A 14,388-nucleotide genomic window follows, 5' to 3' on the forward strand; every position below is an offset into this window, starting at 1 on the left:
CACCATCATTTCTCATCTGGATACTTTAATAGCTTCCACTTTTTCATTCTTTCCTCATAGTTGACTCTCCAATGGCAGCTGAAGTGACTTATGGAAAAATAAAACAGATAATATTGCTCCCTTATTTTAAATCCTCCAATGGATTCCAACTGAAATTAGAACAAATCTGAAGTCCTTACAATGATCCATGAAATCCAATACATCTGGCTCTTGCCTCCCTCACTGACCTCCTCTCAGTTTACTTCATCTTGTTCAGTACCTCCATTCATTACAACCTTTTTCATATATTTCATGGGTAGAGATGGGGTTTTGCCATGTTGTCCAGGCTGGTCTTGAACTCCTGGCCTCAAGTGATCCTCCCATCTTGGCCTCCCAAAGTGCTGGAATTACAGGAATAAGCCACTGTATGCCACCTATATTTTACACACTCGCACTCCTTTTCCTCTTTATGCTTGCTTTTTTGTCTGCCTGGAGTTTCTTCCCCAGTTTTTTAAAAAACCTGATTTCATTTTGTCTTAGCTCAATGCCATCTTCTAAGAGAATCCCTCCCTAAACCCACTTTCGATGCAGTCCTTCACACCACCAGCACCTCCAATTACTTTCTATCATACTGCCCTATATTATTTTTATAGCATTCATTAATATATTAAATTATCCTATTTGTTTATTTACTTGCTTATTGTTTGTTACCCTCTACTAGAATTTAAATGCCATGAGCCCAGGAATCTTCTTTATCTTTTTCATCATTATAGCCTTAGCACCTGGAACTGTGCTTAATATATAATAAGTGCAAAGTAAGTATTTCTTGAATGAATGACTGAAAACATAAGCCTTTCTTTTTTTTTTACTTTTTTATTTTTGAAACAGAGTGTCACTCTGTCACCCAGGTTGGAGTACGGTGGCACAATTTCAGCTCACTGCAACCTCTGCCTCTGAGGTTCAAGCGATTCTCCTGCCTCAGCCTGCAGAGTAGCTGGGATTACAGGCATGCACTACCATGCCCGGCTACATTTTGTATTTTCAGTAGAGACGGTTTTGCCATGTTGGCCAGGCTGGTCTCAAACTCCTGATCTCAAGTGATCCCCCGGCCTCTGCCTCCCAAATTGCTGGGATTACATGTGTGAACCACCACGCCCAGCTGAAAACATAAACCTTTCAAACTCTCTGACAACTCATCCAGAATTTGTTAGGAGGTTATTCAAATTGAAAACGAAGAAACCAACCCTAGTATTTTAAATTGGGCTTCTTGGGAAGTCCTGGAAACTGAGATTAGCACGCAGAAAGTTTATTGTGAAAGACTCCTGGGATTCACACCAGTGAAGAAAAAGTCAATAAAGCGGTATTGGGCAGAGGATAAAGTTTGGGGTGTGATACAGAGTCTCACTCTGTCACCCAGGTTGGAGTGTAATGGCGCGATCTTGGCTCACCACAACCTCTGCCTCCCAGGTGCATGCGATTCTTCTGCCTCAGCCTCCTGAGTAGCTGAGATTACAGGCATGCACCACCACGCCCAGCTAATTTTGTATTTTAAGTAGAGAGAGGGTTTCTCCATGTTGGTCAGGCTGGTCTCAAGCTCTAGACCTCAGGTGATCTGTCTACCTCGGCCTCCTAAAATGCTGGGATTACAGGCGTGAGCCACTGTGACTGGCCAATGCAGTTATTTTTTAAAAGCCTAAGCTGATTCCAAAGGGAACTCTAAAGCTTGGATAGCCCTCTCAATTTGGCCCAGATTATGAAGGGAGAGGGCCGGACATATGTTCCCATAATGACCAGTCATTAGACACAGGCTATCCTGGGGAGGGGATATGTCCTAGAATGAGGTAGCTCTCTCCAGATCAGGAAATTCTTGGAGAGGCTGACAACTGAGGGCTGTCTGCTGACAGCACTCCTTGCAAATGCTGAGGAAATCAGTCCTTCATTCTTGAAGGAGGTCTGGCTGGCACATTCCAGGATCTATTACAGTCCAATCTTTGCATTGCCTAGAGCCACTTCTTCTTGCTGCTTCTTCTTCGTTTTAATTTTTGAGATGGAGTTTCACTCTTGATGCTCAGACTGGGCTGGAGTGCAATGGCTCCATCTCAACTCACTGTAACCTCCACCCCTCAGGTTCGAGCAATGTCTCAGCCTCCTGAGTAACTGAGATTATAGGCACGCACCACCACGGCCAACTAATTTTGTATTTTTAGTAGGGACGGGGTTTCACCGTGTTGGTCAGGCTGGTCTGGAACTCCTGACCTCAGGTGATCCACCCGCCTTGGCCTCCTAAAGTGCTAGGATTACAGGTGTAAGCCACTGTACCTGGCCTAGAGCCACTTCTTTGTATAAGTTTTAGGAACAGCTTCTCCAGAATTCTGGAGCACCTTTTCCCTGGGGAAAGCTAAGAGGATGAAGGTGAGTGAGATCATCCACAGATAGCACCGCTATAGTAGATTTCAGTGCTACAGTTAATACTCATTGTCTTCCTGTACTACTAGCCATCTATTTGACCCTTAAGCCTGACTAGCACCTCTGCTGGTCCTGGTGGTTTATATGTAAGTATGACCCAGACCATCAACTCCTAAGGATCTGAGTCCCTGGTCACCTATGTCTTTGTCAGGCTGTCGCTACTACACTTGTCTGCTTACTATCAACATTGCTCAACAGAATACCAAGGTACTCAAATGGATCACCTGGTGGAAAACATGTTTTTCCTTCTCGTCCTTATTGTGTATCAGCAGCTTTACCTCCTTCTGGTGATGAGAGCCATTTACTTCTGCCAGAATGGTAATTCTTCTTCTTGTCCTGGCCTTTTGGTGTGAGAAACTTCAAGAACTCAGGTCACAACCTTTGTGGACATATTCCTTCTTAAGAACTTGGACTCTTAATTGTTAAAAACTCAGAGTTTTTGCCAGGCGCAGTGGCACATGCCTGTAATCCCAGCACACTGGGAGGCTAAGGTGGATGGATCACAAGGTCAAGAGACAGAGACCATCCTGGCCAACATGGTGAAATCCCATTTCTAATAAAAATACAGAAATTAGCTGGGCATAGTGGCATGCGCCTGTAGTCCCAGCTACTCAGGAGGCTGAGGCAGGAGAATCACTTGAACCCAGGAGGTTGAGGTTGCAGTGAGCCAAGATCGCACCATTGCTCTCCAACCTGGCAACAGAGTGGGACTGCATCTCAAACAAACAAACCAAACAAACAAAAACAAACAAACAAAAAAACAAACTCGGAGTTTCAAGAATGGAAAGCACAAATTCCCGAAATGAACCATTGGGAGTGAAGGAAAATAAGTGTACTCTCACTTTTACTCCTTGGTTCCTAGACCTATGTATTCTACCTACAGGGGAAATAGCACCATGTAAAGGTCATTCCTTTAGAAAGTGCACTGCATTCTGAGGGATGGCGAGCCATCTTCATACGGCACTGTCTCTGATCTGGTGCTTCTGTCAGGACCAGTTTCTTGCTATGTGATACGAACATTGAATCTCGTGGTCATGTTCCTGTTTCTGTGCCTCCTTAAATACTAAATGAGTCCCTTTGTCTGACACAATAGTATGTGGGATCTCATATTGCTGATGGAGGCTGGCTGCTACTGGTTGAATGACATATAGTTTTTTTGGTTTGATTTTGTTTTTGTTTTTTTTAGTGCCTCTTATGTCAGGGATGCTCTGATGGGCATCTGAATAAAGATCTTTACACTTTGTGCTCACTTCCATAAGTTCATTTACTTCCATATGTTCATAGCCCTTGTTGCCTGCCAATCTTCCAAGTGTTCACCTTCCAAGACCTTCCAAGACCCTAGTCAAGCTGTATCACAGTGCCCATGAGTCCCTGAGTGTCTATTTAACTGCAGGGCCACTTCTCTTTCCACACAAAATGACTGACCAGGTGGACTTCCTGGAATACTACCCACTGGGAGGATTTCCCTTTGCCACTACCTTTCAAGACTATCCTGAGTGGGGCTGTTGCACAGCCATCATCTATATCTAGCTTGTACCAATATACCAAGTTGAGCCATTTGTGAATCAAGCTCTTACATCAACTTGTCATTATAGACCCGCATGTAGTCACGGATGTGAGCTGAGCAGTGATGTGGTGGTGAATATTTAGCAAGTAGCCTTCTGAAAAGGAGAAAAAAAGACCCAATTTGTAGTATTAACTACTTTCCATTCTGTAAATACTTATGATGAATTTCAGCCTACCAACGTGGCATCAACAGGCTTGCAACATTCCTGAAAATTTAACAAGAAACTCTTATGAACTGGTACAAACCTGCTCCCACATATTCTTAGAGCTGGGGAAGATGTGCTATGTAACAGTGGTGGATGACATGAGCTACCTGCATGCTACCAGCTCACTCGGCTTGCTTGTGCCCTCTGGTTTTATTGATGTTGAATACTAGATGTTCCTCTTCCATCTAGACCCATCCTAATTTATCGCTTGGTGGGTGTGATAGAGCCTAGCTCACGAGAGGTAGTTTTGGTGTCTCCATAGTGAGGCACTTGTCTCTATTAGGGCCTAGTTGTATTCCAACATTTATTTTTTGGAAGGTGTATAATTCTCTGTTGCCATGGTATGGCTTTTATGCAGGATCTATGTTGTGATTCTTCCATTAGAGCTTGTCATAAAATCCACATGCCATCTTTTCACAATACTGATATTCCTCATAGCATAGGGTCTGCTGGATTATGTAGCCCAAGAGGCCAGCTGCTTGCCCTGAAGCTTGGACTTGATGTGGAATCCTTTCCTGCCATGGGCCCCATCGAAAAATAGCAACCATTGTGTCATCCAGTATGTGAGTTGGAAGTGCACTTCTGGGAATATATTGCCTACAGAATCTGAAGAGGCCTACCTAGCACACAATGTGCTTCCATTCTTGTGATAGGAACTACAAGATGCAGTAATTTCTCCTTTACTTTGTAGGGGATGTCCTAGTATACCCCAGACAGTCAGACTTTTCAAAATTTACCTATGCAGTGTGCTTCTGAATCTTTAAGGTTTATTTCCGTCAAGAGTGCCTGTGAATTATCAAGACCTTCAACCTCCTAGCCACTCTTGTTTATTTGGTCCAACTAACATGATGTCATCAATTTCCTGGACCAGTGTGCTATTTATTCTGCAGCACCTCCAGCTGGTCCATGTCTCTTCAGATTATGTTATGACAGAGGACAGCAGAGTTAACATAGCTCTGGGACAAAGCTGTAAATGAACATTGTTGTGCATTCCAAAGAAACATGAATCATTTCTGATTCTATGTTTTATAGGAATAGAGAAAGAATGGATTTGCCAAATCATTGGCCACATATCATGTACCTGACTCCATGCTTATTTGTTCTAACAAAGATAGATCTAGAACAGAAACTGTAATTGGAGATACTGTTAAAATAATAGGTCAGGTCTGTGATAATCCACTGCCATTTTCCATGATCTGTCTGAATATTGCAGAGGCCAGATGGTTAATCTAAATGGAGATATAATGGCAACCACAGACTATTTGTCTTTTAGGTCTTTAAGGAGGCAACCATTTTAATATTTTTTCCCAAGATGCTTTATCATGGTAAAATATACACGAATAATAAAATGACCATTTTAACCATTTTTAAATGTACAGTTCAGTGGCATCAAGTACATTCACATTGTTGTGTAACTGTCACCACCATCCGTCTCCAGAACTTTTTCACTCTTCCCTGACTGAAAATCTGTGCCCATTAAACAGCGATGCCCCATTCCCCCTTTCTCCTCAGCCCCCGGCAACTACCATTCTACTTTCCGCCTATGAATCTGACTACTTTAGGTAGTTCAAAGCAGTGAACTCATATAATATTTGTTCTTTTGTGTGTAGTTTATTTCACTTAGCATAATGTTTTCAGGATTCATGTATGTTGTAGCACAAGCTTGATCAACCTGTAGTCCGTGGCCCACATGAGGCCCAGGACAGCTTTGAATGCGGCCCAATACAAATGCGTAAACTTTCTTAAAACATTATGAGATTTGTACATGAACCTTTTCTTTTTTTTCCCGCTCACCAGCTATTGTTAGCGTTAGTGCATTTTATGTGTGGCCCGGGGCAATTCTTCTTCTTCCAATGTGGCCCAGGAAAGCCAAAGGATCGGACACCCCTGTTGTAGCATGTGTCAGAATTTCATTCCTTTCTAAGGCTAAATAATAGTCCATTTATACCTATATGACATGTTGTTTATTCATTCCCCTGCCAGTGGACACTTTGATTGTTTCTACCTTTTGGCTGCTGTAAATAATGCTGCTATAAACATTCTTGTACAAATATCTGTTTTTTGAGTCCTTGCTTTCAATTATCTTGCATATATACCCAAATATAGAATTTCTGGATCACATGGTGCTATGGTTTGAATGCCCCCTCCAAAACTCATGTTGAAATGTAGTTGCCATTGTAACAGTATTTGGAGGTGGGGCCTTTAAGAGGTGTTTAGGTCACGAGGGCATTACCCTCATGAATAAACTAATGCTGTTAGTGCCAAAGTGAGTTACTGTGGGAGTTCAGCCCCTTTTTCTTTCTGTCTCATGCCCTTGCTTCTGCCTTTAGTCTTCCAACGTGGGATGACCCTTGCCAGATGATGATGCCATGTTCTTCAGCTTTCCAGCCTCTAAAACTGTAAGTCAAATAAACTTCTGTTCTTTCTAAATTACCCAATCTGTGATATTCTGTTCTAGCAGTAGAAAATGGACTAAGACATAAGGTAATTCTATTTTTAATATTTGAGGAATCTCTATACTCTATATATTTCCACAGTGGTCAGACCAATTTACATTGTCCCCAGCAATGCACAGGTTTCCAGTTTCTCCACACCCCTTACAACAGTTGTTGATTTCTTTCTTAAAAGAATAATAGGCATCCTAATGGGTGTGAAGTGGTTTCTCATTGTGGTTTTGATTTGCATTTCCCTACTGATTAGCGATGTTGAACATCTTTTTATGTATTTATTTGGATATCTTCTCTACAGAAATGTTTGTTCAAGTCCTTTGTCCATTTCCAAATCAGGTTTTTTGTTATTTTGTTGCTGAATTGTAGGGGTTCCCCATATATTCTGGATATTAATCCCCTTTCAGAGCTATGATTTGTGAATATTTACTCCCATTCTGTAGGTTGCCTTTTTACTCTGTTGATAATGTCTTTTGATGAAGAGACTTTCATGAAGTACAGTTTGGGAAGTTTACAGATTTTATTCCTTGAAATATTCTCTCTTCCCTTTTCTTTCTCTCTTCTCCTTCTGGAACTCCCATAATGGGTATATTGGTCCACTTGATGGTGTGGCAGGCAGACCAGGTTTCCATTAGCAACAAGAACAGTCAGTTGCCAGTAACCCTTTACTAGAGTTTTGATGAATGCTGAAGTTAAACATTAAAGAACTAGAGAAACCGGCGCCTCAGTATGAGGCTGGAATGAGAAAACAAACCCATTAAGACCCTGCCTGGGTTTTCTGAGACCCTAAAGAATAATAGCATTCTTACACATACACCTCGCACTAGGACCCACTTAAGATTAAGAAACTTTCCAAGACTCTAGAGAAAGCTTTCCAGACCTGCGACCGTAGTTAAAGATTAGATATAGATTGAATGAAGCACTTCTGTTTGTAGTTGCAATTTCAGACATAGTATGGAGGAAGTTAATACTAAGATAAGTTCATGTTTATCTTGTGCACTCATCAAAATTATAGTAAAGGTTGCTAATGGAAACCTAGCTCACCACAATCCCCACTGTCAATTTTTACATGATTTCTATCATGTTAGTTAATTTTCCCAAGCACTGATTTGTTAAAAGATTAGTACAAGAGTACAAACTATGACGTGACAAACTAAGAGAAAGTGAGCAATGTATTCTCTCTGGCTACTTCCTGCTGGAAAGGGTCATTGTCGGGGGCACTGGAATAGAAGATGTTTATTTGGCATTGGTAATGTTCTCAACTTCAGGGACTCAAAGGCAGTACTTGTTGAAACATGATCTTATGAGCTCAAGGAATGCTTTGGAACAGCATACAACAACAATATAGTCCACAATGGCCAGGCGCAGTGGCTCACGCCTGTAATCCCAGCACTTTGGGAGCCAAGGTGGGCGGATCACAAGGTCAGGAGATCGAGACCATCCTGGCTAACATGGTGAAACACCATCTCTACTAAAAATACAAAAATTAGCCGGGCGTGGTGGCAGGTGTGTGTAGTCCCAGCTACTCAGGAGGCTGAGTCAGGAGAATGGCGTGAACCCAGGAGGTGGAGCTTGCAGTGAGCCAAGATCGTGCCACTGTACTCCAGCTTGGGTGACAGACAACCCCATCTCAAAAACAAACAAACAAACAAACAAAAAATATAGTCCACAACATAGTGTTAAACTTATGCCCAGGAGGAGGACACCTAAGACAACAAAAATTTTCTGCCACAGGAAGGTCCCCCATCAAACCAAGATGCTATCAGTTCATTAAGAGACAGTGCAGGACTAGAGATTGCCTTGATCCGTTGGTGCATATCCTTAAAAGCTAAAACAATGTTTCCTGAGTTATCAGGAATTGGTTTTAACTGCAGCTCAAGGAGGAAGCTGTGATCATTTGAAGTTTTCTTTATAGACCATTCTGAAATATTTTTTCTAGTTACCCCAGTCATCTGCAACCCCGTCCATTGTTTAAGATCTATAAAGAAACCTAATCTTTTCATTTTATGGGGGAGACCCACCAAAGCAATGCCTTGGTGCTAGAGAGGGGTAATAGACCACAGACCCAGCATGAGTCTTGCTGTAACCTATTTGCATAGTCTTATGCCCGTTTGATATGGTTTGGCTCAGTGTCCTCACCCAAATCTCATCTCCAATTGAAATCACCATGTGTCGAGAGAGGGACCTGATGGGAGGTGATTAGATCATGGGGGTGATTTTCTCCATGCTGTTCTCATGATGGTGAGTGAGTTCTCACAAGAGCCGATGGTTTTAAAGTGTGGGAATTGCTCTCTCTCTTTCTCCTGCCACCTTGTGAAGAACACGCTTGCTTCCCCTTCACCTTCCGCCGTGATTGTAAGTTTCCCGAGGCCTCCCCAGCCATACAGAACTGTGAGTCAGTTAAACATCTTTCCTTTATAAATTACCTAGTCTCAGGTAGTATCTTTATAGCAGTGTGAGTCCGAACTAATACACCATTGTAGGAAAAGGTTAGGAGTACAGAAAGAAACAACAAAAGATGAAGTAAGAAAAAATACTATAAAGAAAAATCCTATCATTTTTTGAACAGAAATCTTAGGCCTTCAAGGGGTTGTGCCTCCTATTTGACTATCTTGGGGTCCTCTGCTGTGAATGTTTCTTTTGGCAGGAACTTCTTTACTGTGTGTAGTGGATCCATGGCTTGATGCCCGCCAGTTTCAGTGCTGAACTGGCGGTTAGCAGCACCAGTAGGGCCCTTTCCTTTTCTCCTGTAGCTGCTGGGTTGGGCCCGTTCCCATCTGTTCTTTAACGGTACTTGATCACAGGACTGGAATGAGTGGTGTGGCTCTGCTGAGTTCATAATGCTGCTGTTGAAAGCAAGCTTATGCAAAACGTTAAGAATGTGTCCCAAGTGAGTAACACAATGTTTAATGGTTGACTTTTTATTAAGGGGCACCCTAGTAACCCAAGATGGATTAGCAGTAAAGGGTCTCTCATATATCATTTCATAGGACTTAACCTAATCCCACATCTGGGGAGGTCATTCTTACCCAGAGCAATGCAGTGCCAAGTACCTGAATTCATTTTGGTTGAGTTTCCTGGCACGGTTTGGCAATAACTGTTTTTAGTGTTGGATTTTCCTTTCAGTCTGTCCAGAAGACTGTGGTCTCCATGCTGAGTTGCCAATTTATTCCAAGTGCCTTGTTTACTTGGAACAAGTGTAGGGCTCTCATAAGGGCGATCAGTTCTGCCTTCTGTGCAGAGGTTCCTAGTGGTAAAGTCCTGGCTTCTGTGACCTCTGAAAAGGTTACCATGACATATATAGCATTTCTTTTTCTGTTGGTTACCAGGCTGCTCCCATCTATGAACAATGTCCAGTGTGCATATGGCAGGGCTGTGTCCTTTAAATTAGGGTGACTGGAAAACACCTTAGTCAATAATTTGTAAACATTTTGCATAAGTTCTTTTGGCTCTTCGGTAGAGGGAAGTAAAGTAGCTGGGTTCAAGGCTCTGGTAATCTGCAATTTTACTGTGGGTTCACCTAGGAGTGTGGCCTGGTATTTGCTCGATCTGCCCACTATCAGCCAGTAGCCTCCCTTTTGTTCTAGTAACACTGGTACTTGGTGAGGCACACAGACAGTGACAGGCTATCCCAAAGTCAACTTTTTAGCCTCCTTTAATAGTAGGCAGGTGGCAGTGACCCCCGTTGAACAGGGGCCAGTCTTTGGCTACATTATTCAGTTGTTTAGGAAACTGAGCCTACTGATTGCAATATTTCTCCTAATTTCTGTGTAAGGATCCTAAGTGCTAGACCCAGTCTCTCATGCATGTACAATTGAGAGGGTTTATGAGGATTTGGGAGCCCCAGGAATAGGGTAGAGGTTAACTTACATTCCAGTTGTCCAAATGGGTGCTGGTGTTTCGCTCCCAGTCAAAGGCATCATTGTTAGCTCCCTTAACAGACTGTATAGTGGCTTCATTGGTAGTTCATAGTTAGGAATCCAGATCTAACAAAACCCAGCTATGCCTAGAAATCCTCTCAGCTACCTTCTGGTAGTGGGTGCTGCAATGGAAGCAATTGCATTTTGTCTTTCCACTGTTAGAGCTCTGGTTCCCTTCTGCAAGAGAAAACCTAAGTATGCCACAGTTTTTTGGCATGTTGGAGCCTTTTTACTTGAAACCTTATACCCACGGGTTGCTAGGTGGTTTAGAGTTTTAATGGTATTATTCTGACATTCCCATTCAGAGAGGCTAGGTATTAGTAAATCACCCACATATTGTAACAACACCCCATTTTCCAATTTTAAATTCTTTAAATTTCAAGCCAAGGCTTCCCCAAATATGTTTGGAGAGTTTTTAAATCCCGGTGGGAGCACAGTCCAATGATACTGAAACCACGTTGCGACTTCAAGATCTGTCCATTCAAAGGCAAACAACAGTTGACTTTCTGTGTCTATGGGAATGCAAAAGAAAGCATCTTTTAAATCCAGCACTGTAAACCGTTTTTAATCTCCAGGAAGAGAAATGAACGTAGTATATGGGTTAGCTACAGTGGGATGTATGTCCTCTACAATATCCCAGTTAGGGTCCCTGTGGGGAATTGCCCCATCAGGATCTGTGTTTTCATCATGAAGTCGTTGCGCCTCTTCCTTTGCTTTATTTAAAACCAGCTGCCGCTCATCTGCAGCGAGCATAATGTTTAGGAGAGCCTGCACATCTGCCCAGGTGGGCACTGGGTAGCAAATACAGTGATATTACAGGCCCAATAATGTTGACTGGAGCTCCTTGCTGATTGACTCCTACTGAGTATTGTTATAGTGGGAACTGCCCTGCTCCAGACTCAGTGACTTCCTGGCCAAAATTAGTACCTTGCCTAGTCTTAGAGGGAGACCGTAGCCCTGCTGCCTTCGTGTACTCTAGGGGCAGCAGTCCCTCTCTTTCCTGAGCTGCAGCAGTAGCCACTGTGGGGTTTGGGTATTCATTAACTATTCACTAAGTTGGGTTTCAGAGGTGTTTCTCTTCCTCCCCTTATGAGTCAGGACAGACTTAGCAGTGCAGTGCACCATTAGCTTTTTTCCCTTTTCTATAGCATCACTAATGCCCGGAAATAAGGTATTTCACCTCATTTGCCTGACCTCTGGCAGAACAATTCTAATTGATAAATGGTATGAAAATTTAAAGATCCAAAAACTGGCTACCATTTCCCAGACCCCAAAACATACATTGGCCAAGATGTGTTAAAACAGAAGATTAACTCTTCTTGTCATTGGTGGATAACCAATGTGCTTCCAATGGGACAAAACCCTTCCGGGAGGACTATTTGTAGGGATACACGCAGTGTTGCCCATACTGAGTACTCTAAACTTCATATCAGACCAACAGAACGAATGAATTTCCACGAACAAATGCAAATAGGTCCTCTAACTTTGTAAAGTAGGTGTATTAATTAGGGTTCTCTAGAGGGACAGAACTCATGGAATATATATATATGTGTGTGTGTGTGTGTATATATATGTGTATATAAAGGAGAGTTTATTAAGTATTAACTCACATGATCACAAGATCCCACAATAGGCTGTCTGCAGGCTGAGGAGCAAGGGGAGCCAGTCCGAGTTCCAAAATGGAAGAACTTGAAGTTCGATGTTCAAGGGCAGGAAGCATCCAGCACAGGAGAAAGATGTAGACTGGGAGGCTAGGCCAGTTTCTCTTTTCACATTTTCTTGCCTGCTTGTATTCTAGCCTCGCTGGCAGCTGATTAGATTGTGCCCACCCAGATTAAGGGTGGGTATGCCTGTCCCAGCCCACTGACTCAAATGCTAATCTCCTTTGGCAATACCCTTATAGACACACACAGAATCAATACTTTGTATCCTTCAATCCAATCAAGTTGACACTCAGTATTAACCATGACCAGTATACAAAGGAGTCCTATTGTTTCCTCAACAGTACTGGAAAAAACGGCTACATGAGCTCAAATAGAGAAAACAATAGACTCCCGGCTTTCGATCAGGTTTTACTTAACCCTTTGAGCAGCTCCACTCCCAGCCTCTGTTGTTCCCCAGTAATAGAGAGACAGAGGGTCTTTGCATCCCAGAAGGTCCTTGGGAGACTCCCCAGGACAAACCTTACCTGGCAGCTGTTGGGAGTCTCCCGAAGACTGTCGACTTACAAGCCACTGGCCACTGAGCACAGATCCATCCCTGTGGAGTCGCCAGATTTGTTCCCGGACAGAACAAGTTCTGGCTACTCATTTCTATGATCCAATAACAAGATGCAGACAGACTGAGAAAGAAGGGAATTTATTTCTGCAACTAGTTACAGTGAGAAGGTCGGAGTAACTCACCAGACCAACTCAAAGTTACAAGTTTTTTTCTAGTGCTGATACACAGTTTAAGCTCCATGCTACATATGGAATTGCATCTACAAGCAGGAGTGTTTCATTCACTCTATATCTAATCTTTAACTAGGGTCTAGGGTCTGGGAAGCTTTCTCTGAAGTCTTGGAAAGTTTCTTAATCTGTTTTTTTTGTTTGTTTGTTTGAGATGGAGTTACGCTCTTGTCTCTCAGGCTAGAGTGCAATGGTGTACTCAGCTCACTGCAACCTCTGCCTCCTGGGTTCAAGCGATTCTCCTGCCTCAGCCTCCCGAGTAGCTGGGATTACAGACACGTGCCACCACACCCGGCTAATTTTTGTATTTCTAGTAGAGATGGGTTTCACCATGTTGGCAGGGCTGGTCTTGAATTCCTGACCTCAAGTGATCTGCCTACCTTGGCCTCCCAAAGTGCTAGGACCACGGGCGTGAGCCACCGCGCCCAGCTGAAAGTTTCTTAATCTTAAGTGGGCCCTGGTACAAGGTGTATGTGTAAGAATGCTTTTATTATTCAATCAGACTTTAGGGTCTGAGAAAACCCAGGCTGGATCTTAATGGGTTTGTTTTCTTATTCCAGCCCTAATACTCAGGCACCAGTTTCTCCAGTTCTTTAATGTTTAACTTACGACTTCATCATAATTATAGTAAACAGTTAGTGGAAACTGTTCTGGTTGCTAATGGAAACCTGGCCTGCTACAATGGTGTCCCATAAGTCTCTGAGGATCTGTTTACTTTTCTTAAGTTGTTTTTCTTTCTATTTCTCAGATTCAATAGTTTCCATTATTTTATCTTCAAATTTGCTAATTCATTCTTCTAGTTGTTCAAATCTCCCTTTGAATACTTCCAGTGAAATTTTCATTTTAGTTACTGGGTTTTTCAGCTCGAGACTCTCTTTGAGGTTTCTTTTTAGCTCTTCTACCTTTTTATTGATATTTCTGTTTTGTTCATACACTCACTACTTTTGACTTTCTTCATCTTTTCTTTTAGGGTTTTTTTTTGGCATGTTTAAGACAATTTAGTAGATCCGCCATCAAGTCTGTTTCAGGGACAGTTTCTGTTTACTGTTTTTCCTTTGACTAGGCCATATTTTCCTGTTTCCTTATATGCTTTATGATTTTTTTTTTTGTCGTTGAAAACCGAACATTTGAATTCAATAATGTGATAACTCTGGAAATCAGATTCTCCTTCTTCCCAGGGTTTGCTGGTTTTTCTTATTGTTTTTGTTCATTTATTTTTAATTATTGTAGTTTGTCTCTGGGCCAAGAGTCAACCTGAGGTGTAAACTTAAGGTCTTCTCAGGTCTTTTCTGGGCCTTACCCTGGGCATGTTTAGTCACTTTCTATTTTTTCTTATATGTGTTGTTTTTAATGTCAT

At 42.3% G+C, this 14,388-nt stretch overlaps 1 protein-coding gene across 2 annotated transcripts in view; it reads left to right on the forward strand.

Annotated features, from left to right (window-relative positions):
- Nucleotides 1–14,388, forward strand: part of DHX15 (DEAH-box helicase 15) — a 97,779-nt gene that overhangs the window by 13,357 nt on the left and 70,034 nt on the right. Inside the window, exon 2 of one of the 2 annotated variants that reach the window (XM_038008647.2) lies at nucleotides 6,548–6,616. The exons of the other annotated variant lie outside the window; for it this stretch is intronic. Within the exon in view, the coding sequence (XP_037864575.1) occupies nucleotides 6,576–6,616 (41 nt within the window). The 5' untranslated portion in view covers nucleotides 6,548–6,575. The remainder of the gene's footprint in view (nucleotides 1–6,547; nucleotides 6,617–14,388) is intronic. 2 annotated transcript variants of the gene reach the window in all.

The sequence above is a fragment of the Chlorocebus sabaeus genome, chromosome 27 (assembly GCF_047675955.1).
Source record: "Chlorocebus sabaeus isolate Y175 chromosome 27, mChlSab1.0.hap1, whole genome shotgun sequence".
In the NCBI taxonomy this organism is placed as follows: Eukaryota; Metazoa; Chordata; class Mammalia; order Primates; family Cercopithecidae; genus Chlorocebus; species Chlorocebus sabaeus.